Source organism: Aspergillus ibericus (genome assembly GCF_003184845.1).
Source record: "Aspergillus ibericus CBS 121593 unplaced genomic scaffold BO80scaffold_14, whole genome shotgun sequence".
Classification (NCBI taxonomy): Eukaryota; Fungi; Ascomycota; class Eurotiomycetes; order Eurotiales; family Aspergillaceae; genus Aspergillus; species Aspergillus ibericus.
In genome coordinates this window covers 296,262-320,534 of record NW_020292112.1, presented here as the reverse complement: position 1 = coordinate 320,534, position 24,273 = coordinate 296,262, and the positions used below count along the sequence as shown (strand labels likewise).

Genomic DNA, 24,273 nt, shown 5'->3' with positions numbered 1-24,273 from the left:
GGAACAGGCAGCGGCGTTGATTTGGTCCTGCCGCGAAACAAGGAGCCAAGAATTGGGCGCCGAACAACCAAGGATGGAGGGAATAAGGAATTACTATGGGTACAGGCGGATGCGATGAAGCGACCACACCAAAGCAGGCGATAAGATGCCCAAGATAAGTAGTAGGTATTAAAGGGGAATTGAAAAGGGAAAATCAGAAGAAGAATAAGAAGAAGAAGAGAAGGAAGGACCAGGGTTCGGTTCAATGAGAACGGAAGAATAGGGAAAGGAAAGGAAGGCAAAGAGAAAGGGCAAAGGATAGAAGGAAGAAAGACTCAAGGAAACAGAAAGGGCAATGGGAGGGGGGTGGAGGGAGTGATTCAAGGCAGTGAGTGCCAGTTGTTGTTGTTGTTGTTGGACAACGAGACGAGGACGACTCGTTCGTTGGGCGGGGGAACAAGAGGGAGGAGGGAGGGAACGAAGAGAGTCAGTCAGCTCCGTCCGTCAGCCCGTCAGTCAATCGGGACGTAATAGGAACGAGGAGAAGAGGGACGGCCAGGAGAGCGGCCACGGCAGGGGAATCGGGACCGTTTGCCTCAGGTTCGCCTCGGCCAGCAGGACCGTGTCAGACTAAGATCCGTCCGTCTAGTCGCGGCCGGGCTTGTACCAGGACGGTAAGGTCCTCAAGCTAATGGCAAATAATTCCAGAAATTATTGTGGGCAGCAAGACCAACAATGATGCCTGAATCATTAATTGATCGGATACGTAATGGCAACGCTGGCCGATTTGGAGGAGGGGCCCGTCAGGGATCTGGATCGATACCACAACAAGAATGATACACAAGCATGGAGACCGGCGATGGGGGTAGGTCACGATCTACCGGACTAGGGGTCTGTCATCAGTTAGCTCCCTTGGGAACCGAACAAGGACAAAGAAGGTTATTCGGATGTCCACAAGGATAGTTATAAGACTAAGCCTCCCGCAGGTGTAGGTAAACAATTAAGTTGAGGGTGTGACCTGATGATCACAACAACAACAACATCCCCGACTACCCGGAAATAATACCGTCCCACGCGTAACCATTCAACCCAAGCGGTAGTACGTACTAGGCTTGTTTGGGTGGCTGTTTGCTCAATTTGCATATGTATGCCTTAATTTCGGTTGCCTCCTTTCCCCATGGTCACCTGACACCCATCGAGTCCAAGTATCATGTGATCCTGGGCAGAGGAATGCTAAACGCTCACCATCCTTCCTGCCTTCCCTTCGAAGATGCGGCCAATACCACTCAGTGGAAGCCCAGCAGCTTGGTATTTCAGGGATGGCTGCATATTAACCCAATCTGTCACAATCCAGTCCCTTATCACCCTAAAGTGAGGCCGTCATCGAGGAATTGCACCTGGTTGTTACTGGCTTTGTGATCGAAATGCAAAATTAGAAAGAATCAGGAGAACTCAGAGCCCATGCGCTATCTGATTGATTGTGATGATAAGAATTCCACTGTGTGCACTTGTTTGGGCTTCCCTACCCCATCACTAAGATCAATGCGGGCTGTGTCTTATCTGATCCAGTAATATTAATAGTCTCGAATCAATTGATGCTTCACTCGTATAGCTCTGAGTCAAATACCCTTGATAGACATGGGCCTGTCTGCCTTGTTTTTGCGACCACGCTTTCATATGTCTCCTAATACTGGTATTGTTAAACACTACTAGCAGGTCTTAAGGAATAACTCCCCTATTCTCTAGGGGGTATCAGTGATACATATTGGGTTTACAGACCTCTCCGTAAGGATGAGCGTCATAGCCTGCATCACCATCACTATCAAAGCAGTGATGTCCAGATAGTTACCAGTACCACTATGCTGCATCACTGGGGATCTCCGAGTTCTGTCGACAGTGTTGTCTTGGTGAAAACTGTGCCAACCCACTTCTTGAACCCCCCTGGGCTGGAATCATCGGGAACTGAACAATATTCCCAATGTGCTCCGTAGTGTAATATTTGAAGCGCGAGCAATAGTGTTGAATCTATTATATAAGCTGCTAGTACTCTCTAACCCAGAGGTAAAAATCTTTGACCTACGCTAGGTTCACGAAGTATAACAATTGAAGGCAAGACATATGTATATTTGTCCTGTGGATGGTTGGAAATCCATGCTTAAGAGTACCGTGCCGGCAATACACTGCTTGGTAAAGCAATAATTTGCAAACAGAATTTGGCTACTGCTTTTAATGGCACAGGCAGGACTGCAGAGCTGATACGGTAATGCTACCAGCAATTATATATAGTCACCCACGAAAGGGCTGCATTCATTCATCAGACACCTTGTAACCTAAAGTTCCTTTAATCAGGTGCTGTCCGCCAAAATGAGCACCTAGATAGCAGGAGTCACTAGGGATTTCACAAAACTATTACCAACTAATTTTCATTGTAAGGAAGTGCACGTAATTGTTGGGGGAAAGTCATTCCAGTACGATGTAATTCAATGCCCTCGTCCCCGAAAATATCCTTTTCCTCGTGTCGAGGTTCTCGCTGGTAAGATCCAGCGAGAGATAATACCTCCGTCTCCCCTCCAAAATTCTTATCGCACATTGAAAATGGATTTAAAATATTAACCTATCAATCCTCTATCTCTATTAGTTCTCCATTTATTATCGATTGGTGGGGTACAAGAGCAATGCTCTGGTAGTGGTGTCATCCCTGCCAGATGTAATGAGTACGGGCCCGATTCCTAAGTAGCACCCAGAATAGTATCTTTCTGGAAAGATGAAAGCTTCCCCGCGCGCCCACTTTCGGCCAGGCTAGATCTTGTACAGGCCGTCGTCCGATAATTTTAGATATAGACACTAGCTTACGGAGTACAGTAGGCTGAAGTTCACAAAAGACTACCCGCAATTGTCAGGGTGGCGCTGTCAATACTGAACGTACAAAGTAAGAAAAGGTTAGCTGATCCGAGAGTGGGATGAGAGAACGATGAAATTGCGGCAAAGAAACCGAGAATATGAACCGAGAATGAATTTGCGGGCGTGATAACAAGGAAATTAAACCCGAGTCGCCAGGTGTTCCCAGCGACAATTTCCCCGACTGGGGGCAGTCTTATCAGCGGAGAAACACGCGGAACATTGCGCACAATACATTTTCCATCAGGCAGATAGACAGGACCCAGCTGACCGGCAAGGTACTCGTGTCACCTATCTGCCGCTCCATGCTCGGCTCAGCGTTCCATTACATTGTACTGAGCATCCACACCGGCCAGGATGTGGGAAACGGTGCTGCCGATCCGGAGACTGCCAGCCGTGACGCCAGACAATCTAACCGAAGTGTGGAATGATCCGTCCGATTTGTGGCTGAGAGATGCGAACCATGGCAGATAACGTCGTCTCTGCGAGATACGATATTAGACAGAAATATTAGTGGTGCCCAGGTACGCGCAATGGCCCCCGCGACGTCACCCACACGCGGTCCGTGGTTGGAACACATAACCCAGGGCATAGGAGGTGTCGATCTCTAGTCCTTTTCCAGAGAAAGGCTTGGACGAGAGGTTGCTCGTCGAGTGCGCGCGATCAGTTGCAGACTCCAAGCCCGAAGGAAATCTAGGAAAATTAGGTATGGAGTAAGCACTAGGGTAGATAGACGCTACTTACTAGATAGGCGTCTGTACTGTCTGCCATAGTAGTATGGATGGAGGCGGACGGTTACTTCGAGTGGCATTGGGGGTGGCTTGGCATGCAGGTGTAATTGGAGCCAGTCCTCTAGTCCACAAAGCCCACCCCGTGCTCGGCGCTAGGAAATTTTGGCGGCTGCCAAGCTTCCCCGCTAAGGCCGCTAAGTGAAAGTGGTTCCCTTAAGGTTTGTGATTGTCCCTGAGAGAAACAGCCAACTGCCAAACAATAGCAACGATGTTAACGCGTGGCCGGCCTGTGGGGGTCCGTTGGGCTCCACTCTTTCATCCCGCGCCCATGGAAATTGCCTACTCCGTGATGGAGTGGATTAGAGGGGAAACAGACGAATGTCGAATGTCGGCAGTAGAGACAGAAACGGAGAAAGAAAGGTGGGAGAAAGCGTTCCAACTTAGCGTGCAGTCGGGTGCCTAGTACCTACCCTAGACTGTCTACCAAGCGATCTAAGAAAGCCAGTAGACTACTGTCTGTCTCATCCTGCTCGCTTCGCCCCCTCCCTTCGCAGTATGGTCGGGTTGGCATATATCTCTTCCCCCCCCAACCCCAGGCCTGCCCTCCTTTTGGATCCTCGGAAACGCCCTATCCCATTCTTTGCCATCTTCCGCACTCCAACTCTGTCACTCGTTCATTTCCCATCTGAGTTCTAGAGATTGGTTTAGGGTTCCCAACTTTGTGACCAACACATTCCTTCAGACCTGCCGCACCCCGTGAGACTGAACTGCCCTGCATCGACCGCGCCCCTCCAGTGCACGCCCTCGTTGACTTTCGACTAACTTGTTCTGGAAAACCCCTCTGCAGCAGGCAAAAGGTGCTGGCCATCAGCAATCCACCATGAGATGGGGCGCTCGTGTTGCTTTGTGTGCTTGTCTGCCATTGCTCTTGCCGTTATACCTCTTGAAAATTCATCTGGCAGACCTCTGCGATCAGTATCACGCCGGCGCGTATGTGATTGATTGGCTGAATAGGGGTCCCCCCAGCAGAGACAGACTTTACCCTCAACGAATTGAGCAAGGAGATAAAGTGATCGTGATGGCCAAGTTACAGGAGGAGCACACTGACTGGGTCGAGCAAGAACTACCCGAGTAAGTGCCGCTGTCTAGGGTTATGTATCTCAGCCACTGATCCTGTCTCTTCCTAAAGCTGGCAACGAGCTATATATATCGTGAACCCCTCTAAAGCAGCCGCGGCCGACAGCACACAACTCACAACCCCTTTGAACAAGGGCCACGAATCTATGGCCTACTTAACCTACCTCATCGATAACTACGACAACCTACCGTCTACCATTGCCTTTCTCCACTCCCACCGCTCGGGCTTTCTGATGGCATGGCATGTAGATGCCCCTTTGCACGATAATGTCCTTGCGATGAGAGACCTACAACTTGACTTTGTCCAACAGAATGGCTATGTCAATCTACGCTGCAATTGGAACCCCGGGTGCAAGCAGGACCATCGCACCAACCGACATGTGACCGAAGAAGTGTTCACAGAGATCTTTGAGGGCACCAGCACCCCACCCTTAAACTTGACAGGTACCTCGACAATGCAAGACCATCCTGAGCTGGCACAGAATCAGAAATTCTTGCAAATGCCCAAACGGATTGCTGCGTCGTGCTGTGCGCAATTCGCTGTGTCGAGAGAGCAGGTTCTCGAACGACCACGCGACGACTACATCAAGATTCGTCAGTGGATTATTGATACAGACAAGGATGACGCCAGCAGTGGTCGGGTCATGGAATTCCTATGGCATGTCATCTTTGGCAGAGAATCAGTATAGTATGTGGTCCCACCCGTTCCCCCCCCATCCTTCCTGTCCTCCTGAATGCAACTGAACTAACTTCCAACCACCAGCTGCCCTGATGAAGAAGTCTGCTATTGTCAAGTCTATGGACGATGCTGACCATCGAGCACATCATTACCACCATTACGTTCCATTTCATTCGAAATTTATATGTACATACCACGACGGCTTTCTTTTCGGACGTACTGCTCTTCTGTCTCTATCGATTTTGGTGGCTTGATCGCCCGGGTTTGGATACACATTACAGCATGGCGTTATTACAGGGACTGCTCGTTTACTTGACTTGTTTCATACCCAACATACTACTATAGTCTCTGCAGCCAGGAGCAGGAAACTCGGCTGGCTTAACCATGACCATTATCGTCTGACTGCCGTTTCTGGTGCATCTTGATGTCTGTTTCATCTAGGATGAATATGCACATAAGCGTCTTGTGATTCTTCCTTGTACTACCTTGTTCTTATTTCAAAGGGGGTAATTTTGCTTGGAAGTTGGTTTGGGGTGGTAGGGTATGGAAGTCGTGCTATCAATGAAGAATCTACGAGATCTATGCATGCTTAATTGGGGAGGCAAACTCTCAATTGCGTCAACCCAGCGGATGTATCAAGCGTGTCGTGAAAGCATGCGAGGTCACAGCTACCGAAGGCTGTCTAAGGACGTATCTAAGAGCGCTATGCCTCCAAGAACTCCTCCACTCGCTCAATAAGATCTGCCTTTTTTCCAGCATTCGAGCGTCCATGGGAGGTCAAGAAGTCCTTCAGGATAGCGACCGTAAGCTGGATTGACCGCTCGTTAACCCGATTGTATCTGATATTATCATGACGGTATATGCTTACCTTGGATAGAGTGCCTTTCTTGTGATGTTTGCGAACCTCTTCCTCGAAGCCACCTGAGCCCTCCTCGACCTTGACCTTCTTTGATGGCTTGCTGGTTCCATCATCGCCCTGTTCGCTTGCTCGATCCTTTGCCCCTCTTTTAACAAGGGTGCTTGTGGGACGAGGGGCCGCTGCCGAGACCTTTGCGTATTGCTTGTCAAGCTCATCGGCCCAGGACAAGACATAGTCCCCGGCACGCTAAGATACGGTTGTTAGCAAGATCCGCTTAGGGTAGAGTATAGACTGTGAGTGTAATAGACATACCTTGTCAATTTGACGATATTTAGGAATAGTCTTATCTTCGGGCTTTTCGGGAAGATCTTCGTCCAATGCAAGGGCCTGTAGTATGCGGTAATGCCATTGAAGGGCTGACCATAGGTTATCAGTTTCTTCGATCACACTTCGGGAGGGCGTGAAACAATGCTTACATGGATTTGGGTACTTGAGAGGCTCGTACAATCCCTTCGGGAGTTGTAATTGTTGGATGACTACGCGCATCTGATCAATCAGTGGTTCCGGGGCCACATTCAAGCTGGTTTCGGGGTTTTGTCGAATATCATCGGCGAAAGGAAGGGGCAGAATCCACATCCCGGGAGGGTACTTTTGTACACCGTTCTCATCGGTCTTTTCTTCGCCCGCAATCATAGCAGCGAGAACTGGACCAGCACCTTTGCGTACAATGAACCAGACAAGTGCCATCTTCTTGTCACGTAGAAGAGTCTGATGTAAAGCAGAAAACACCCGCGAGGATCCCACATAGTCTTCCTCGGATGGATAGATGAAATATGGGTGCTTCACGTTCGCCCAGAACGGAAGGGCAGCGATGGGCTTGAAGCCCACAATCCGGATCACTGGTTCACCGAAGTCTCTGAGCGCTTTTTGTTCCTCAGCTGTGAAGGTAACCTGATCGCCGCCAAATTTATAAGCTTTCCTAATTTCCCACTTCTCAACCGGCCGGGAGTCATCGTCCGTAACTAAAGCGGTGGTCCCTTGGGCGATTTCAGGCTTCTCGGCACCAAGCCAGATAAAGGAGCTTCTAGCGGGCTCTTGCCGTCTGAAGAGTATATAGCCTGAGACAGAGATCCTGAAATTGGGCCCAAGCTCCAACGGCATGTTCGAGAAATGAGTGCGGCGCGGAACAGTCCTTGAGTTAATGCTAGACAGAAGCGTGCTGAGAAGTGAAATTCCATCCCCGGCTGCTGTCGATGCCTTCGGATCAGATTGCAGATAAGCAGGGGCCTCTGGATCATTGGGCGATGTTTTGTAGATGATATCCTTCGCGCCTTGAGTTAGAAAGAACCATCAGTCACAGAAAGAGGATGATAGCTTACGTCATAAAACTTGGAGTTATCAAAGTCATGCCCAGGTCGTGAAATTGGGAATAGTTCAATAGTGACGCCGAGATCGTAGAGATCCTTGGCACGTACAGTTGCTGCGGATCGTAGAGATTTATCATCACCGTGAGGGTTGTCATTGTCTGTTATAATGAACAATCGCCGAGAGAGAAAATTTGGCGCTTTTGATGTGAATATCTGGTTGGCGCAAAATAGGACGTTTGCCATAGAGGCTGGCTCATTTGTTGGAGAAAGAACATCCCTTGATTCTCCTTCATCGTCTACCAGTGCTCGAAGATCTTTGACCTCCTGTGCAGACGGAACGTCCAGGTCAGTGAAGAGGTAGCAGTTGGGGTAGGAGAGATCGCCTCGGCTGTCTTCATCCTCGTCATAGAACTTGGACGCCTGCGTCCCATATAACAGAATACCCATCATGTCTTGTGGGTTGGATATAATTCTTTGCTGCATAAAATGATAGGCACATTTAAGGGCCGCAGTTGTGGGCGATTCTTGTATTGGTTTCTTGGGATCTGTTGAGGGACGAGGGCTCAACATGGAGTCGCTGACATCGATAGCGAAGAGAACGGCATCTTTCACTGATCTGTAGCTCTGAACATGTGAGTCAGCCCCAACGAGTTCAAAAACATTTCGTTGCGAGAAAGTGCGGATGTGCATACGGTCTCATCGATTTCCTCTTCCTCCTCCACTGCGTCGTCTTCCCGGTGTGGGTTACCGTCCGCCATACTGAATGTCGTAGAATCGGTCAAGTCATCCAAGGGAGTAGCATGGGAAAGGTAAGAAGGATGGGGGTTGCAAAAGGTGATAAGGGACAAGGGAATGAAGTTCTGCCTGCCTGGCCTGGCCTTTGCTGCCTGCAGTCGGGGGCCTAGTACAGAGTATGAACCAAGTACCAACGATCTACCTCCGGTCGCGGTGACGCGATGGCCCGACCGGCAGAGACGCGGGGGAGACACGAACATCATGTGATTGAGGCCGAGAGTTGATGACGCTCGGGGGCCTCCAATTGGCCCATTGGTCCTCGGAGTTAACCCCATCGACGCTCCGTCATCAAGCCGTTCTGGACTTTTCGGCTTCCATAACGCCTGGCTGCATCGTACAAGTTGTCCTCGCCACTCTCCTCAGCCCACTCGTCCCTTTCAACCACCGATGCGCACTTAAAGAGTGACCGACTGGTTTCGCAATACAAAAGACTCTTTCCTGTATGTCCATTGCTTGGATTACGAGGAGATTACAGTAACAACCGCCATGGCTCTCCGCCGTCCATTTGCTCTGCCCCGGCAATTGCTGCGACCGGCAACTCGCACCCCCTTCGGATATAGCCAGGAACAAAGACGCGGACTCGCAACCACAGTTCCGCCAGTCACCCAAGATGCAACTGGCTCTAAGGGCCCCACGGCAATGGTCTTCCTGAACATGGGAGGACCCTCGACGACAGACGAAGTGGAGGATTTCCTTAGCAGACTCTTCGTATGTCTCTGGCAATGGAAAACGGCCGCTTTGCTGCTGCATCTCTAATATCTACTCTTCCTCCAGGCCGACGGTGACCTAATCCCGCTGGGCAAATTCCAGACATACCTCGGGCCTCTCATTGCGAAAAGAAGAACGCCCAAAATTCAAAAGCAATACTCAGACATTGGCGGGGGCTCACCCATCAGGAAGTGGTCGGAATACCAATGCGAGGAAATGTGCAAGCTGTTGGACAAAATCAACCCGGAGACTGCACCTCATAAACCGTATGTTGCATTTCGTTATGCATCACCTTTAACGGAGCACATGTATACAAGATTGCTTGAAGACGGTTTTGGCAACGGTAAAGGCGGACGTGCTGTTGCCTTTTCGCAATACCCACAGTACTCTTGTTCCACTACAGGTAGCTCTTTGAATGAGTTGTGGAAATGGAGGAATCGGCTGGAGGGTAAGCGAGCCAATGGTAATGTGGACGATTCTGGGTCGATCCAATGGAGCGTTATCGATCGATGGCCCACGCACCCCGGTCTGGTGGAGGCTTTTGCGAAAAACATTGAGGATCAACTGAAGACCTACCCTGAGGAGAAACGAAATGGCGTCGTTCTCTTATTCTCGGCCCACAGTTTGCCGATGAGTGTTGTGAACAGAGGTGAGTCAGAAGAGGTCTCAGCGAGGTGTTCCAGTAGATATCTAATGCCACACCCCTTTTCTTCAGGTGATCCGTACCCGGCTGAAGTCGCTGCGACTGTCCATGCGGTGATGCAGAGGCTCAATTTCAGCAACCCATACCGACTATGCTGGCAGTCTCAGGTCGGGCCAAGAGCTTGGCTGGGGGCGCAGACGAGCGATACAGTCCAGGAGTATGTTAAGCGTGGACAGACTGACATCGTCCTCGTACCAATCGCATTCACGAGCGATCACATTGAGACACTGTATGAGTTGGACCTTGAAGTGATGGAGGAGGCAAATCATCCAGGAGTCAAGAGGGCCGAGAGTCTGAACGGCAGCCCCTTGTTCATACAAGCTCTTGCAGATCTCGCTCAAGAGCACTTGCGTAAGGGCGAGAAGTGCTCTCTGCAAATGACACTGCGCTGTCAAGGCTGCAAGAGTGAGCGGTGCCTAGAGCAGAAGAAGTTCTTTGCTGGTGAAAAGGATGCTTCTCTGGTCGTCTAAGTTGTTGGGTGCGACACCTTCGTTCTGATAAGGGTTCCACGGGGGTGGCTGGCATTAAAATGTACAATAGTATATACAATCTATGGAGCTCGACACGGCGACCAATCTGGCAGTGAACAATGCGTTGTCATTGTTCAGATACACTCTGATGCGGGAGTTGCTTCACTAAGTAGTAGGGGATGTAGATAGGGGGGATCGCGCGTCGAGGGTTGTAAGTGGTCCAAACCCGCGGTTATCAGTCCTGATCGCCAAGCCTCACGGCTGCCTTGCTTGGAGAATGCAAGTGGCGGATCCTGGACTTGAAACAATCACAGGCTGGCGCTCCAGTCACGTCACCTCCTAAGTCCCCCAGCATGAACATTCGCTGGCCCCATCGAACGGGGACCTTCTCCCTACTAGCGGTGCTGGACTGTCGTCCGTCTCATGTCGATTGATAAGCGACCTGGGTTTATCTTAGTCCTTTCCTTTCCCGCTACATCACTTCCCCTCTCAAATGTTCTGAGCCTGACACATCCATACGGTACTCCTTCACCCAGAGCAGGCAGATGTAGCGGCCAATCTGTTTTGCTCAATATAACATTTCTGATCCTTACGCAAAATGGCTCGCAGCGTACCAACTATGGAGGGTGACGCACCCCCTGCCAGGCATACCGAGGTTGATGGGGATTCGCAATCCGGGCCGCCAATTGTTGATGCTGGTCCACGCAACCGGAGAGGCACTATCCCGTCCCACGTCCATGAGCGAACCCCCTTATTGCAACAAGACAATGAAGACCTCGAATCGGACCATGAGGGCCAAGCCGAACCACAGGATAATGCTGCCGCCGATCCGAAAAGCTTTTGGCGGATTTGCAGAAGCCCGAGCGTGAGTATTCCTGTTGCGCTGAGTAGACAACGTCCAAATTGCCGAGTTCTGATACGCCATAGATCCTCTGGGTTCTTCCATTCCTCGTAGTTTACATGCTAGGAGTTGGTGGTACTGCGGTTCCCAAGATCAACCTGATGATGTCTCTCATCTGCAGGGACTACATGGCTAGGAAGGCGACTCAGGATCCAGGGTTCACGTATCTCCCTGTTATCATTGGGAATCATAATTCGCAATGCCAGACGCCTGAGGTCCAGTCTCAACTTGCCCAATTCCAGCTATATTTCAATCTGTTGGCAGGTGTACTATCTGCGCTAGCCTGCCCGAGGCTGGGCCATCTATCTGATCGCTACGGTAGGACGAAGATACTGGCCCTTAGTGGATTTGGGACAGTTTTGGCAGAAGCCATCACCGTCTTTGTCGCAGCTAGACCGGACCTTGTGTCGGTGAATGTGCTTCTACTTGCTGCAGTCGTGGACGGTCTATGTGGTTCCTTTACCACTATAATGGCGTTGACGATGTCTTATGCATCCGACTGCACTGTTCCATCGAAACGCAGTGCGGCATTCGGGTACCTATACGGTTCCCTTTTCGCCGGAGTCGCAGCTGGGCCAATGCTTGCAGCTGTACTAATCAAGAAAACAGGCCAAGCACTCAGTACCTTCAATGCGTCTCTGGCATTGCATGTGCTTTACTTTATAGCGTTCTTGACCGTCGTTCCAGAATCATTGCCTAAGGGACGACAGCATATTTCACGCGACAGTCACCGGAGAAAGGTCTCTATTGAGGGGGAGGCCGTTTGGCTCTCTCTGGAAAACTTGAACCCCAAAAGATTAATAACTCCTTTATCTGTCTTGTTCCCGCCAGTTGGACGTCCAAGTGCCCTGTTTCCTAACCGCCACGGTGCGAGTCCGGCGTTGCGAAGAAACATCATTCTTCTTACCGCAATAGACACCATTGTATTTGGTGTCGCGATGGGGACCGCTCAAGTGGTCATCATCTATGCCGAGTATAAATTCGGCTGGGGAAATGTCGAATCGAGCGTCTTTATATCGATTGTAAGTATCGCTCGGGTCGTCAACCTCTTCGTTGTGTATCCGATTGTGACAGCGATTTTTCGTGAACCGCCGAAACCAGAGCATATCGTTTCCGGCTCAAGTACTTGCGAGGTCGTTCTTATACGGATCTCTCTTCTGTTAGAGATGGTCGGTTATGCTGGATATGCAATGTCGAATCAGAGCTCTGTCATGGTCTGCTCGGGTATAGTCACAGCGCTCGGAGGCATGGCAATCCCGACCTTGCAGTCATCCCTCACGAAACATGTACCTCGTGAACGGTTAGGGCAGATCCTTGGAGCAAAAGGTCTCTTGCATGCTCTCGCTCGAGTAGTTGCCCCAACCGTTTGCAGCCTCCTTTACAGCCTGACGGTGGGGAAATTCACCCCAGCAATATTTGTTTGCCTGGGAGCTTTGTTCGGGCTTGCTTTTGGTGGCAGTTTCTACATTAAACCACATGGTATGTGACCCCGTTCTACTGGCTAGGAAACATCTACTTACGATTCGCGCGCTTGGTAGTCCGTCTGGACGACTCTTATCCCGGCAGGCCTCACGAGGAGGCCAACGAAGAGGGGGTTTTGGCTGACCCTGTGCTCTAAGGGGGTTTTAAGCCTCCGGAGTAAGCATCTGCTATCTCTACTACTTACTCGGCAGTCGGACTATCCACCGATAGTGGTTGCCGCATCTTTTCGGCCAATTTAGACTTGGTCTCCGTTGGTAATAGTTGTCTTCAAGGTTAGCGTCATAGATAAGTGAAAATTGCCTGCGAAGTTGTACTCCCCTCAATTGGAGATGAGCATATTGTAGGCGACTAGCCGTACGGAAGTCCGAGAAGCGGCGTAGAGGGGTGGCTTCACTCGGGAAAAGACCGGATCCCGTACGGCGGGCGGTAGAAGCCAATTCGGCCGAGCTGTTGCAAACTTTCCGCAGCAAAGCCCCGAAGCACTCCTGCTTCAGCACTGACTCCAGTTGTCCCAATTGACCAACCGGCGCTGGGTCCCCAACGCTCCCTTCAGCATTGAACCCTTACACCCTATTTTTATTTGATGGTTCAGTAGTGATCCGATCAAGCCCGCTGTCTGCGGTGCGCAGGGTGAATTACCATGGTCTCCAAATCCACCAACGGTACCCCGGCCGTTCCCTCACGGAATGCCCTGCGTGTCCTCCGCAGGCTGGCTCTGGCAGGGTCGACTGTCGGAAGCTTTTGTACGGTTGCAGCTATCACGTACGACGTGCATCGTCGAGTGCGCGTTGCGGAACGAATAATCGAGAATAAGCGGGCCCTTCAGACCTCCGCGCCAAATTACGATGCAACGTCTGCGGCAAAAAGACTTGCACGTATGATGGAGGCGGCTGAAGCTGGAGAGTTTATGGGCTTGGAATCGTTGAAAGAGCAGGACCGGAGACTACGAGAAGCGCAAGCTCTTCCAGCCGAGGCTGACATGCATGGTGACAATTTGAGCTCGGATGTTCGCTTGGAAGACCAAGAATCTCCAGCCCCTGCAGTGTCTTTTCTTGATGCTACGCGCTTGAGGATAATTGACTCGCTTCACCCCGGACAGGAGCCAGTGAACTCCCCACTATTGAACGATCTTCCTCCTAATTTAATACGATCGACGGATGCCCTGGACCGAGCGAAAGCCACCCTTGCACATACAACTAATAGCACGAACAACGACGCGGTGGGAAATGAGGCAGTGGACACGCCCCAAGAGCAACCATCCGTCACGGAACAAATGCAGTCGCTTCTCGACCGTGGCCGGCCCATCGATGCTGCCCATTTATTTTTGGATGCACATCCCGCGACATTAAAGGGTATATCTTCGGACAGGCGGGAGCTCGCGGTCAAGACCATGTACGCCAATTGCAAGGAGGAAAACGTAATGGTTGCACGGAACATATTCGAGCGCCTAGAAGAGGTGGACAAAGTGTCCAATAGCATGTGGAAGATCCTGATGTTCGCATTGGCAAGAAAGGGCAACATCGAATCTGTCGCGACTATCTTCACTCGATATATGCACAGGTTTAAGGTTCCTCCGGAGATGGTTGATATTGTGCTCCGATGCCTGCTCGAGTCTCATAGACTCACCACCGCCAAATGGTTTCTTCTTCGAAACCTTGATGTTGATCGTGGCTGTGGTCTGTGTGGCGCATATCTTACAGGGTTATGGAAGAAAACAAGGAGCATCGAGCTGTTGAATGGGCAATTGAAAAAATTATTAACGATACTTCCGCGGTTGCAGAAGGAACCGACCGACAAACTCTTTAACCCGGTGATCAAAGCATATGTGGAATTTGGTCGGCTTGCGGATGCCGAAGCTCTAGTGAAAGAGATGACCACCACTTACGGCATCCCCCTGCGTTGCCGAACCAAAGGTCTTCTGGTATTTGGCAAGGCCTTGAGCTGCGACTGGGAGGGCGTGGATGCTGGTTTACGGGAGATGCATGAGCTTAAGCTGACCTCGAGACGGTTTGACTTCACACCGATTTTTGATCGCATCTTCCTAGAATATTGGGTGTCGCATTCGGGTGTCGAGATCCGTGATTTCGTCTACCGCTACATCCGCGACTTCGAGTTGGTCCCTGATAAGATTCTTTACAAACACATCCTGGAGGCGTTCGTGGAAAAGGGGGACAAGGACATGGTCGATGACTTCCTACGGTTTGCACGTGCCCGCCGCTGGCCGACCTACATCAACGATCGAGATTTTTTGGAAATGTTACGAGCCCGTCGTCATGCTCTTGAGGAAGCACCCGTGGGATTTTGGCAGATGTTGCAAGCGGCGCGATCGAAATACGGACAAGCCGCTACTTCACAGCATGTGCTCGGATATGACCAGCGTTCATTCCCCGTCCCGGAAGTCAACCTGATGCCATATACACAGAGCACGCTACCCTGGTACCAACGATCGATGCAACACATGACACCGTCGAGGCCGGTTGACCAATATCAGAAGCTTCACAAGCAGATGGTGCATTACATGCATGTTGGCAAGCTGACAGAGGCCCTCAAGTGCTTTCAGAATGCCAAAAACGCACGGTTTCAAGTCAAGCAACTTCATGTTGAATTGGCTGTCATTTGCACATTGCTCGAAGATGGCCTCATGGCGGCTCGAGAGCTGATTGATGCGGAATGGAGAAACATTCGGCATCTGATTCAATACTTCCCTCGGTTTTTCCGCCAAATCATGGAAGTGAATCCCGACGCCGAAGGGGAGCTAATCAACATGGCCGTCCTTCGTTTCTACGAGCTCTGTTGGTCGAACAAGAAGATGACAGTCAAGCACCACATCACGGTCGCGACCAGCAGGCGGCTGGTCGCCGTGAAGAAACCCGAGCTGGCCATCGAACTCCTGGCAGCCGTCTACATGTCCCGCTTCCGGCACTCCTTGGCCTTTGACGGAGTTTGCATGAAGATGTTCCTGCGTGCATTTGCGGCGAGCGACAATATTCCCGGCGTCCGATGGTGCATCCTGACCGCGCTTGCCCGAGGGAGCGCACTCAATCAAGACTTTGTCATTGAAGCCCGCCGGGTCATTGCCGTCTTGCGTCGTCAGTTAAGCACGGCAGCCGAGACGGAAGACGTATCTAGGCAGGGAGAAAAGGTGGAATATTTAGCCTACGCCACTGAACTGCTAGAAAAGAAAAGCAATGGCGATGCCCAGGTGTGGCAGCTCAAGACCAACCCCAAGGTGAAAAGGGCTGGTCGCCAGATGCTGAAACGACCTTTAGATGAGACACAGCTGTTCGAAATGGCGCGTCTTCCAGAAACGATTGAGGGATGGGATGAGGAATATGAATTGGAGGCCGTGCGAGGCCGCATTGATATCGACCCCAAATCCATTGCGCTTCGCTGGAGCGAGAAGCACTGCCTGGGACAGATTCGCGACGTCGAGGATTTGCTGTAATTGGGGACGGCAGGGGGAGGGAAATTGGGGGGATGTGTACTTCACTTCGATATTGTTTTATCTTGTGTCCTTTGTGTTCTTATGTAAATAGACCAATCCGGCGATCTGTGTATATTAGCGACGTTCCCCGGCGTGTGTCTGGAGCGAAGAATCTAGATCCCTCCGACCAGGTACCATACACTGTAGATAAAGAGTGGCCGCACCCGCATCGTACGGTGCCCGGGTTGGCTAGCGGCCGCCGGGGCCCTTTTCACATGTCACGCCACACTCGCGGCCATCTCCCTCATTCCAACCTGCAACTTTTTCCTCCTTAGCCTCCTTTCTGCCTGCTCTGGCGCAGCTTATCTACTCCTCCTTCTGCTCCTAATCCCCTCGCAGACAAAATATGCCCTGCGCCCCCTGCCAATTCTGCCCGCCCTGTCGATTTTGACCTCCTTTCGCCGTCTCCCTCCCGCACAATGGCCACCGCCGTCGCCAATGGCCATGCCACCCCCTCCGCCGATGCGGCCAAACAACGCCGGCTGATCCACCACCATGCCGATGTCGTGATTGTGGGCGCCGGTATTCTGGGATGCGCACTGGCCGTGACACTTGGAAAACAGGGGCGCAGCGTTCTGCTGCTGGAGAATTCCATGAAGGAGCCTGACCGCATCGTCGGAGAGCTGTTGCAACCTGGCGGCGTCGAGGCCCTCGAGAAGCTGGGCCTTGCTGGTTGTCTGGAAGACATTGACGCAATCCCAGTTACTGGCTACTACGTGTCCTACTTTGGCAAGCCGGTGTCGTTCGCGTATCCCAAGTCGTCGCCGTCGTCGCCGCCTCCGCAAGGCCGTTGCTTCCACCATGGCCGGTTTGTCATGAAACTGCGCGCGGCCGCGCTGGCGTGTCCCAACGTGACGGTCGTGGAGACCAAGGCTACGGAATTGGTCACTTGCTCTCACACCAAGCAGGTTCTTGGAGTCGAGTGTGTGACCAAGGACATGAAGGATTGCTACTTTGGCCATCTCACGGTGGTGGCCGACGGCTATGCCTCGAAATTCCGCAAACAATACCACTCCAACACCCCCAAGGTCCGGTCCAGGTTCTGGGGCTTGGAATTGATCGATGCCGACCTTCCCAAGCCTTACCACGGCCATGTCCTTCTGAGCGACAATGCCCCTATTCTCGTGTACCAAATTGGCACCCATGAAACCCGCATCCTTATCGACATCCCGGAGAACCTCCCGTCGGCATCCGTTAAGAATGGCGGCGTCAAGGGCCACCTTCGCAATGTCGTCCTACCTTCTCTTCCCAAGTCAATTCAGCCTTCCTTCATTGCTGCGTTAGAAAAGGGCCAGCTGCGTTCTATGCCCAATTCATATCTCCCCAGCGCACAAAACAAGACCCCAGGTCTAGTCATCTTGGGCGATGCTCTCAACATGCGGCACCCCCTAACCGGAGGAGGAATGACTGTCGCTTTCAACGATGTCGTGGTTCTGCGTGACCTGCTGAGTCCGGAGAAGGTCCCCAGCTTTGCGGATCACCGAAAAGTCCTACAGCAGCTGTCTTCGTTCCACTGGCAACGGAAGAAGGGATCCTCTGTCATCAACATCTTAGCCCAGGCCCTGTATGCCCTGTTCGCTGCCAATGGTTCGTTCCATAGCCCTTCCCCTCTCTCCATCAAACGTACCAAGAACTCTAGCTAACGTTCACAATTCCCCAACAGATGAGAACCTCCGTGCTCTCCAACGAGGCTGCTTCCGCTACTTCGAACTAGGAATGACCAGCGGTCCCGTAGGTCTCCTGGGCGGTCTGATCAAGAAGCCCGCCGTCCTATTCTGGCACTTCTTCAGTGTCGCCTTTCTTTCCCTCTGGCTCGTCATCACCAATTCCCCCATATACAAGTTCCCCCTGGCTCTGTTCCACTGCATCATGGTGTTCTGGACAGCATGCGTCGTGATCTTCCCTTACATGCTGATAGAAGCATTTTGCTAAACCAGCAAATCCCTCGACTACATCCTCCCAGCATGTCATCCAGCCATCCACCCTGCCATCCATCCATCCCCCTCCTCATCCCTCTTATCACTTAATGGACCCAAGATGGGGTCGAGTCGTTTCATGAGATGCATGTTTGTGCTTCATTCACGGAGAGCCATGACCCGTACATACATACATTACTGTTCCACTTTCTCGTCACATATTTTTTAATTGCCTTTTTTTCTTTCTTATGCTGTACTATTAGGACTTTCCCAACCTTTTTCTTGCAAAACTTTTATATACTACTTTTCTTTCTCTCTGTAGTCTCTAGCTCGAAATGCATGACCTCGTCACATTTCGAGACACTTCAATAAACTGTATATGTATGTCGTTAAATCAAGCGAATTGCATGCTTGACCCAGACAACCAGACTTCCCCCAAGAAAATAGTCTTTCGCTATATGATCTATGAAAACAAACCACGCTGAAACTTATCAAAACTTTTGATCTTTTTTTTTCTTCTTCTTTCTCTATTGTATGTAAATTCCAACATCTACATCCGAACCCATTGCCCAACCCTGACCGACGTGATATGTGACAAAGGCAAGAACAAATTCTTTCAGCAACGACAGGCACGAAACAAGGATGCAAAGAGAACAACATGAACCCACTCGCCTGGCTCCCTGCTATGATGGTATATGGACAATGATAATGATGACGACGATCATGCCAAGTGAATATAATGTCAAGAAAAAAAAAATGCACAGCCGGCAGAAACGAGAAAAGGAAACCGTACCAACCTGTGAGAAGTGAACAAATGGGGGAGGGAACAGGCCAATCAGGCCATCGTGCACGCAGCTTTGATGTATAACAACACATACAGACCATGTGGTTTTGACTTTTTTTGAATCTCAAGCTTCCGCGGATATGTTTCATTCGGTCTGCTTTTTCTCTTTTGACGTCCTCCGTGCAGCGAAATTGCAAAGCAAGGGGTAGATGATACAGCCCGTATGGAACGACATATGGGCACAACAACAGCCTGGGTGATAGAAAAGCTCAACCACACCCCCAAGGAGTTGAGAGTAACTCCAAACCACATCAAGGTTAGAAACCACAACAAATGAACAACAATATAGAGGACCGGGCACATATATCGTATGCAATTCACGCAAGTAACCCATGGTAACCAGTCAAACCCCCTGACTTGCCAATTTTCCGTTATTTAACCTTGCAAAACGCCAATATGGAACATGGGAAAAGGAAGAAGAGAAAAAAACAAAGGATGGGGAAAGAAAAGTGTCATATACTTCCATAAAAGTAGCAAAAACAAGTGCAACCGAAATCATCTCATCTGCTGGAGATGATGCCGCCTCATTTATACAGTACCACAGAACACCCCTTCAGTTGGTCGAAGGGTCTTTTGGTATACTCAAGCTCAACTCCCAAAAAGTAATCATTGGAAAACCGTAGCACAGGCTGTACAAAAGCCATGCATGTTGCAGGCGATCTGGCCAGTATAGGGCCGTGATGCAATGCTGATCAGGCGAAAGACGTAACCGGTAAGAAGACGATTTTCTCCCCCCAGGCACAGCCATCATTCAGCTTGACCTGACATACTGGCGTGCGACTTGTGCTAAACCGGCCTGGTAAACGTGATGCAAGGCAAGGACAACCGGAAATGCGTACGATGGCATATCATGCGACATCTTCAGCCGCCTTTTCTTAAGGATTCATCCGCCGGAAGTGGCTCCGCACCACTGTGCAAACCATGCCTATACTCTGTGGAATGTTTGGCATGTTTCTTCTGCTTTCTCTTGGTCGTCTGCCAGCTACTGCTAGTATGAACGACAGCCGAGTCCTGTGCCGGATTGACCCCATTGGGCTTTCGCGACTGAGGAGCAGTGTGGCGTTTCTCAGCCTCGGGTGCGCCAACGGACGTATTGTGGTTCTTGGATTTTGATTTGTGTGCAACGCCGTTGACCCGCTCGGACGCATCCACGCCGCCGTTAGGACGCCGTTTGCCACTAGATGTAGAGTGCGAGTCCGCCGCAGGCAGTGGTCCAGCGACGGTTACCCCCTTTTCCGCTGCATTCACCTGCCTCGGGCGAGGATTTTCTCTATCAGCAGCTTCTTGGTGGGTGTGGAGCATTTTTGGCTTCTCGTATCCATTTTTCAACGCAGACTCGGGGGTTTTCTCGGCATTTGACAGGTGAAGACTTTGCAAACGGCTCGAAAGTAGACTATGCTTCCCGCCGTGTCCGTTCACATAAACGTCTGTTGATTTCGCTGTAGGATACGTATCGACACCCTGTCGACTAAAGTAGGGCGTCTGGTCAATTTCAACCGAGCTGTTGTCTTGATAGTCCTGGGAAAAGGAATCTGAGACACTCGCAGGCGTATCCATATTGAGGTCATCTGAGTTCGACGTACAATGGCTCATGCTCGTATACGGGTCATAGCCTTCCGCAGATATCGAGAGACGCTGTTCACTAGGCGGGACGGAGCCATCCACAATCAAAGGGCCGCCGCGATCACCAGACGCGGCCGACCGAGAAGTTGCACGCTGTGATGTTGACCCGAGCTTCATGGGTAGTGCAGTGCCGCTATCCGAGACTTGGCCGGCCTGTTCACTTGGCATTGATGGCAGATAGTCTTGTGGGTTACCGGCAAACGGCATGATGCCGCCGTTCTGCAGTGCCAGCCCTACTGGAGATGATAAAGACGATAACAGGGCGTTCTGATGATACGTCTGTAGCTGCGGCGAGGTCGCAATATAATATCCCAGATACTCATTTGATCGACCTTCATCAAAGTATGTGGAGCGGGACACGTTGGGAAGGCTACTCGGCATGAAGGTATTGTTCTCGTCGCTCTGTGTGCCATCCGGAGAACCTGGGGTGTTGCGTGGCTTCGATCCCGGTGAGCTGTCCGCCAACTGAGAGATCGAATATAATGGCGCAAAACTTGGAAGAGAATTCACTGTCCGCGCCGGCTGCGAGTGGGCTCGGAGTGATCCGCCCGGAGAGCCATTGGCCACGGATGACCGACGGGGGCTACGCCGAAGGTCCGGCATGGCAGTAGTGGCTGACGGCGATGGCGGGTTTGTATTGCTTCCCTGTACGCCAGGAACTGCAACAGGGAGATAAGGGCTGCTGTAGTAAACGTGCTGGCGCAGCGGAGTGTTTGGAGATGGGTGATTCACCGTTCCAGACCTGGATCGAGAGTTATCGTCGCCAGAGGCCTCCTGCTGCTGAGGCATTGGAAATTGAATGAACGGTTGGCGAATGAGGACAGGGGGCGGCCTCCCAGTGAGTAGCGCCTGGTTCTGCAGCTGGAGTCGCAGTTCTTGCTCCTGGGCCTGGAGAATCTGGATTTGCTGGTAGAGATGGTCATGCAATAGGTACTGAGCGTGTTGCGCCTGTAAAGACAATTCGGAAGCGGTCATACCGTTGGGTTGGCGGAAATTATTAGACTTGTTCGGCGTATTCGAGGCCCGGCGCCCACCGGAGTGTCCTCCCCGGGAGAACTGATTGGAATGCCGTCCACCGCGGCCTCCGCCACGACCTCCCCGAGACGGTGGCGGTGCTGCAGTGATCACAGGTCGCGGTTGGGGAGGCGGTCTCTCCCACGAGCGTTCTTCCTCGGGCGGATACTCGTACTGTTCACAGCAGTGCTCCAGGTTGCCTTCGGAGACAGCTTGGAAGGCCCGGCGCAGTTCCATATGGACCCCGCGAAAGGACGTATCATCGGCTGTATTCCCCAGATTCCGCGACGTATTGAACGGTTCCTCGACACATAAGCGGTTATTCTGTAGCAGGTGCCAGCCTTTCGCCTCCTTTGACAATAGCTTGCCCTCGCGGACTGATACAACAAGTCTTTCGTAGTCGATTTCATGGCCGTAATACCGGAAAAATTGGAAAAGTAACTCCCCCAGGCTTTGCTTGTTCTTGCGCCCATAGCCGACAAGGGAATCGAGGTCATCATCGAATGAACAGACTATCCCATCCGCCGTCAGTTTCTTCTTGTGCGGACGAGCCTGGAGGCTCGGCAGAATTGGCGGGTCTCGTGTTTGCAGGAAATTGATTATCAGACATATCCACGTATAGGAGCTCAACGTGCCTCCGAGCCCTGTGTTCAGACGGTCAGTACTAACGAGCCCAAAATTGTGCGCATCTGTTATCCATCCAGAAATAACGGCATGAGACATACCGGCATCGTTCAGTATCCTCCGTTTCGTCCAATGCTTGATTATCATGGCCAATGGCCGCACACGGTCGTCCAACTCGACATAAGTCCGGACCATTCGCGTATTTTCCAGCGCCATGGTGTTGTTGACGTTCATGTCGCACGCTAGTCGCAGCTCCGGGTCCCAGATCTTCACAATGGGTACTTTCGCATGGGAAACGCAAACGACTCGTTCCATGCCATCTGTGATCCAAGATTGTCAGTGATTCGCCCCGCAAGTACAGGCCAAAGGAACCTCTTACGCCTAGCCAGCACTTCTGCCAATAGACAAACGTGCTCCAGCTCCTTATAGGTAGTAGTTATACAGATGTCCACTGGAATCCCTGTCAGATCACACCGCAAGCACACACGGTTGCAAGCAACAGGTACATACCGTCCGAGTCACTTGAACAAAGCTTGTTCCCTGAAGAACCAAAAACATGAACCTTAATATTACACCCTGGCCACTGGTCATTGAAGAGCTTTTCCAACTTGCGGACCAATTGTCGTCGTCGATCGTCACTCTCTGCAGACGGCAGAAGTCGATCATATACTTCCAACATATCCGCGCTAAGTTTTTTCTCCTCCTCCGGCTCTAACCGCTCTTTGAGGCCCTCCTTCTCCTCCGGCAGCAGGTCGGCACCCAGGGAATATGGTATTCTCCGGCGGAAGAAGGCCATGGCCGTCTCATATTTGCAGCCCGAAAACTGTTTTCGCAGGGACGGAGGGAGGTGAGTGGACTCGGAGTGGGTAGATCGAGGGGATGTGCTTCCGTGGGGAGGCGAGGGGGACCTGGAGTGGAAAGAGATTTTCCGCGCATGTTGATATGGAGTGGATGGCAGGGAGTTCGATTGCTGCGATGTCAATGGCGGCCGATTCGTTGCCTCCGGAGACGTGTCTGTCGATAACTTCCACGGCATGTTCGAGGCCTTCCGTGATGCTATTGGTGACTTTCCACCTGGGAGGGAAGAAGTTTTAGCATTCCCATGGGTGTCTGGGATCATATAGCGATTCCAACGTTGATCCAACAACGTTGGCCTCTAGGGAAGAGTTGGACGAAAAAGGTCCGGTGGTGATCGACCGCTGATGTCGACGTCCACCTAAAATCCAACCTTGCGGGCGGAAAACAGTCCGCCACCGGCAAGTGTATAATCCGTCAACGATTGTGTGCACGGAGTGCGTTTCAAAAGGGAATAATAGTAGCGGTATGTGACGCGACACCCGGGAAGGAGGCAAAGCAGGGGACTCGATGTCTGCAGAAATCGGCCGGCGACGGGTCAGCGAAATTGCCTTTGTACTGCTTTCCGCAGGCAATGACTCGCAATCCTCGATTGAGGGGAGGAGGGGGGCTGCTCGCTCGACAATGGTATCGCCCGAAATTAGATGAATGGGATCTGAAGCAGACCAGATACAGGAGTGAATGAAGTATGCACTTTCCAACTCGAGGCAAATCGGGGTAGTCGGGGAAGGAGGGTTCGCTGAGTGGACGGACCGGGCGATCGTCAAACAGATAGACAGTGTTTTAAGGGGAGAGGGCGATAGTCTCTAGCCGGGAAGGGCACACTGGAAAAAACCACACAAGGTGAGCGGAGAAGCCGTGTCGAGGAACGAGAACAGAAACAGGAACACCGAATTTGCTCCATGTAAGGACCAGCCTGGTGTTCGAGCGAACGAATATACGGGGATTCCAAACAGGTTGCTGGGCAAGTCAATTCAAGCAAGCGGGCGCGGAGGGAGGGATCAATCAGGACGATCTGCTGCTGCTGCTGCGCTGCTGCTGAGGGAGGTGAGCCAAAGCCAGACAGAGAGCCAAAGCGAGCCAGGGGGGGGCCTGCAATTGCGTTCCAACGGCGGGAAACTCTCCAGGGCGTCCCGAGAAGTGGGCACGGCCGGGCACCGCCGTTTATGCTTCCAGCCCAGAGGGAACTATTATCGCTCTATGG

General features: G+C 51.5%; 7 protein-coding genes across 7 annotated transcripts; 4 read left to right on the top strand and 3 right to left on the bottom strand.

The window, feature by feature from the left end:
• The first annotated feature begins 4,189 nt into the window (after positions 1–4,189).
• BO80DRAFT_40670 (DUF3431 domain-containing protein) lies at positions 4,190–5,762 on the top strand. The gene is made up of 4 exons (XM_025717767.1): positions 4,190–4,364; positions 4,456–4,739; positions 4,798–5,433; positions 5,509–5,762. Exons 2-4 carry the CDS (start codon positions 4,489–4,491, stop codon positions 5,555–5,557), a joined length of 936 nt encoding a protein of 311 aa, XP_025576471.1. The 5' UTR covers positions 4,190–4,364; positions 4,456–4,488; the 3' UTR covers positions 5,558–5,762.
• A 62-nt stretch (positions 5,763–5,824) lies between these two features.
• On the bottom strand, positions 5,825–8,562 carry akuA (putative DSB repair complex subunit Ku70). The gene is made up of 6 exons (XM_025717679.1): positions 8,343–8,562; positions 7,663–8,274; positions 6,760–7,606; positions 6,596–6,699; positions 6,293–6,529; positions 5,825–6,232 (listed from the first exon to the last, which is right to left on the bottom strand). Exons 1-6 carry the CDS (start codon positions 8,406–8,408, stop codon positions 6,128–6,130), a joined length of 1,971 nt encoding a protein of 656 aa, XP_025576470.1. The 5' UTR covers positions 8,409–8,562; the 3' UTR covers positions 5,825–6,127.
• A 203-nt stretch (positions 8,563–8,765) lies between these two features.
• On the top strand, positions 8,766–10,459 carry BO80DRAFT_404355 (ferrochelatase HEM15). Its single transcript, XM_025717678.1, has 3 exons — positions 8,766–9,153; positions 9,220–9,802; positions 9,869–10,459. The coding sequence occupies exons 1-3, from the start codon at positions 8,932–8,934 to the stop codon at positions 10,324–10,326; spliced, it is 1,263 nt and encodes a 420-aa protein (XP_025576469.1). The 5' UTR covers positions 8,766–8,931; the 3' UTR covers positions 10,327–10,459.
• Positions 10,460–10,924: 465 nt separating this feature from the next.
• Positions 10,925–16,154, top strand: BO80DRAFT_454282 (pentatricopeptide repeat protein; the record flags this gene model as incomplete). Its single annotated transcript, XM_025722064.1, has 8 exons — positions 10,925–11,191; positions 11,254–11,848; positions 11,894–12,396; positions 12,430–12,618; positions 13,062–13,063; positions 13,418–15,145; positions 15,182–15,440; positions 15,663–16,154. 8 exons carry the CDS (start codon positions 10,925–10,927, stop codon positions 16,152–16,154), a joined length of 4,035 nt encoding a protein of 1,344 aa, XP_025576468.1.
• A 230-nt stretch (positions 16,155–16,384) lies between these two features.
• On the top strand, positions 16,385–18,557 carry erg1 (squalene monooxygenase erg1). Its single transcript, XM_025719184.1, has 2 exons — positions 16,385–17,780; positions 17,857–18,557. Exons 1-2 carry the CDS (start codon positions 16,613–16,615, stop codon positions 18,123–18,125), a joined length of 1,437 nt encoding a protein of 478 aa, XP_025576467.1. The 5' UTR covers positions 16,385–16,612; the 3' UTR covers positions 18,126–18,557.
• Positions 18,261–19,169, bottom strand: BO80DRAFT_40555 (uncharacterized protein). Its single transcript, XM_025717721.1, has one exon. It carries the CDS (start codon positions 19,040–19,042, stop codon positions 18,458–18,460), a length of 585 nt encoding a protein of 194 aa, XP_025576466.1. The 5' UTR covers positions 19,043–19,169; the 3' UTR covers positions 18,261–18,457.
• A 645-nt stretch (positions 19,170–19,814) lies between these two features.
• Positions 19,815–23,250, bottom strand: BO80DRAFT_463818 (PAP/25A associated domain family; the record flags this gene model as incomplete). The annotated part of the gene is made up of 4 exons (XM_025722620.1): positions 19,815–22,234; positions 22,316–22,534; positions 22,594–22,665; positions 22,725–23,250. 4 exons carry the CDS (start codon positions 23,248–23,250, stop codon positions 19,815–19,817), a joined length of 3,237 nt encoding a protein of 1,078 aa, XP_025576465.1.
• Positions 23,251–24,273: the final 1,023 nt, after the last annotated feature.

Bases quoted from the DNA above. Each gene is read 5' to 3' on its own strand.
- BO80DRAFT_40670 (XM_025717767.1), top strand. From the start codon at position 4,489: ATGAGATGGGGCGCTCGTGTTGCTTTGTGTGCTTGTCTGCCATTGCTC. The intron at 4,740-4,797 runs GTAAGTGCCGCT...CTCTTCCTAAAG, and splicing joins GTCGAGCAAGAACTACCCGA to CTGGCAACGAGCTATATATA. The intron at 5,434-5,508 runs GTATGTGGTCCC...TCCAACCACCAG, and splicing joins TTTGGCAGAGAATCAGTATA to CTGCCCTGATGAAGAAGTCT.
- akuA (XM_025717679.1), bottom strand. From the start codon at position 8,408: ATGGCGGACGGTAACCCACACCGGGAAGACGACGCAGTGGAGGAGGAA. The intron at 8,275-8,342 runs GTATGCACATCC...TCACATGTTCAG, and splicing joins AAGAGGAAATCGATGAGACC to AGCTACAGATCAGTGAAAGA. The intron at 7,607-7,662 runs GTAAGCTATCAT...CAAGGCGCGAAG, and splicing joins ATAACTCCAAGTTTTATGAC to GATATCATCTACAAAACATC.
- BO80DRAFT_404355 (XM_025717678.1), top strand. From the start codon at position 8,932: ATGGCTCTCCGCCGTCCATTTGCTCTGCCCCGGCAATTGCTGCGACCG. The intron at 9,154-9,219 runs GTATGTCTCTGG...CTCTTCCTCCAG, and splicing joins ATTTCCTTAGCAGACTCTTC to GCCGACGGTGACCTAATCCC. The intron at 9,803-9,868 runs GTGAGTCAGAAG...CCTTTTCTTCAG, and splicing joins GATGAGTGTTGTGAACAGAG to GTGATCCGTACCCGGCTGAA.
- erg1 (XM_025719184.1), top strand. From the start codon at position 16,613: ATGGCCACCGCCGTCGCCAATGGCCATGCCACCCCCTCCGCCGATGCG. The intron at 17,781-17,856 runs GTTCGTTCCATA...ATTCCCCAACAG, and splicing joins TGCCCTGTTCGCTGCCAATG to ATGAGAACCTCCGTGCTCTC.
- BO80DRAFT_40555 (XM_025717721.1), bottom strand. From the start codon at position 19,042: ATGAAACATATCCGCGGAAGCTTGAGATTCAAAAAAAGTCAAAACCAC.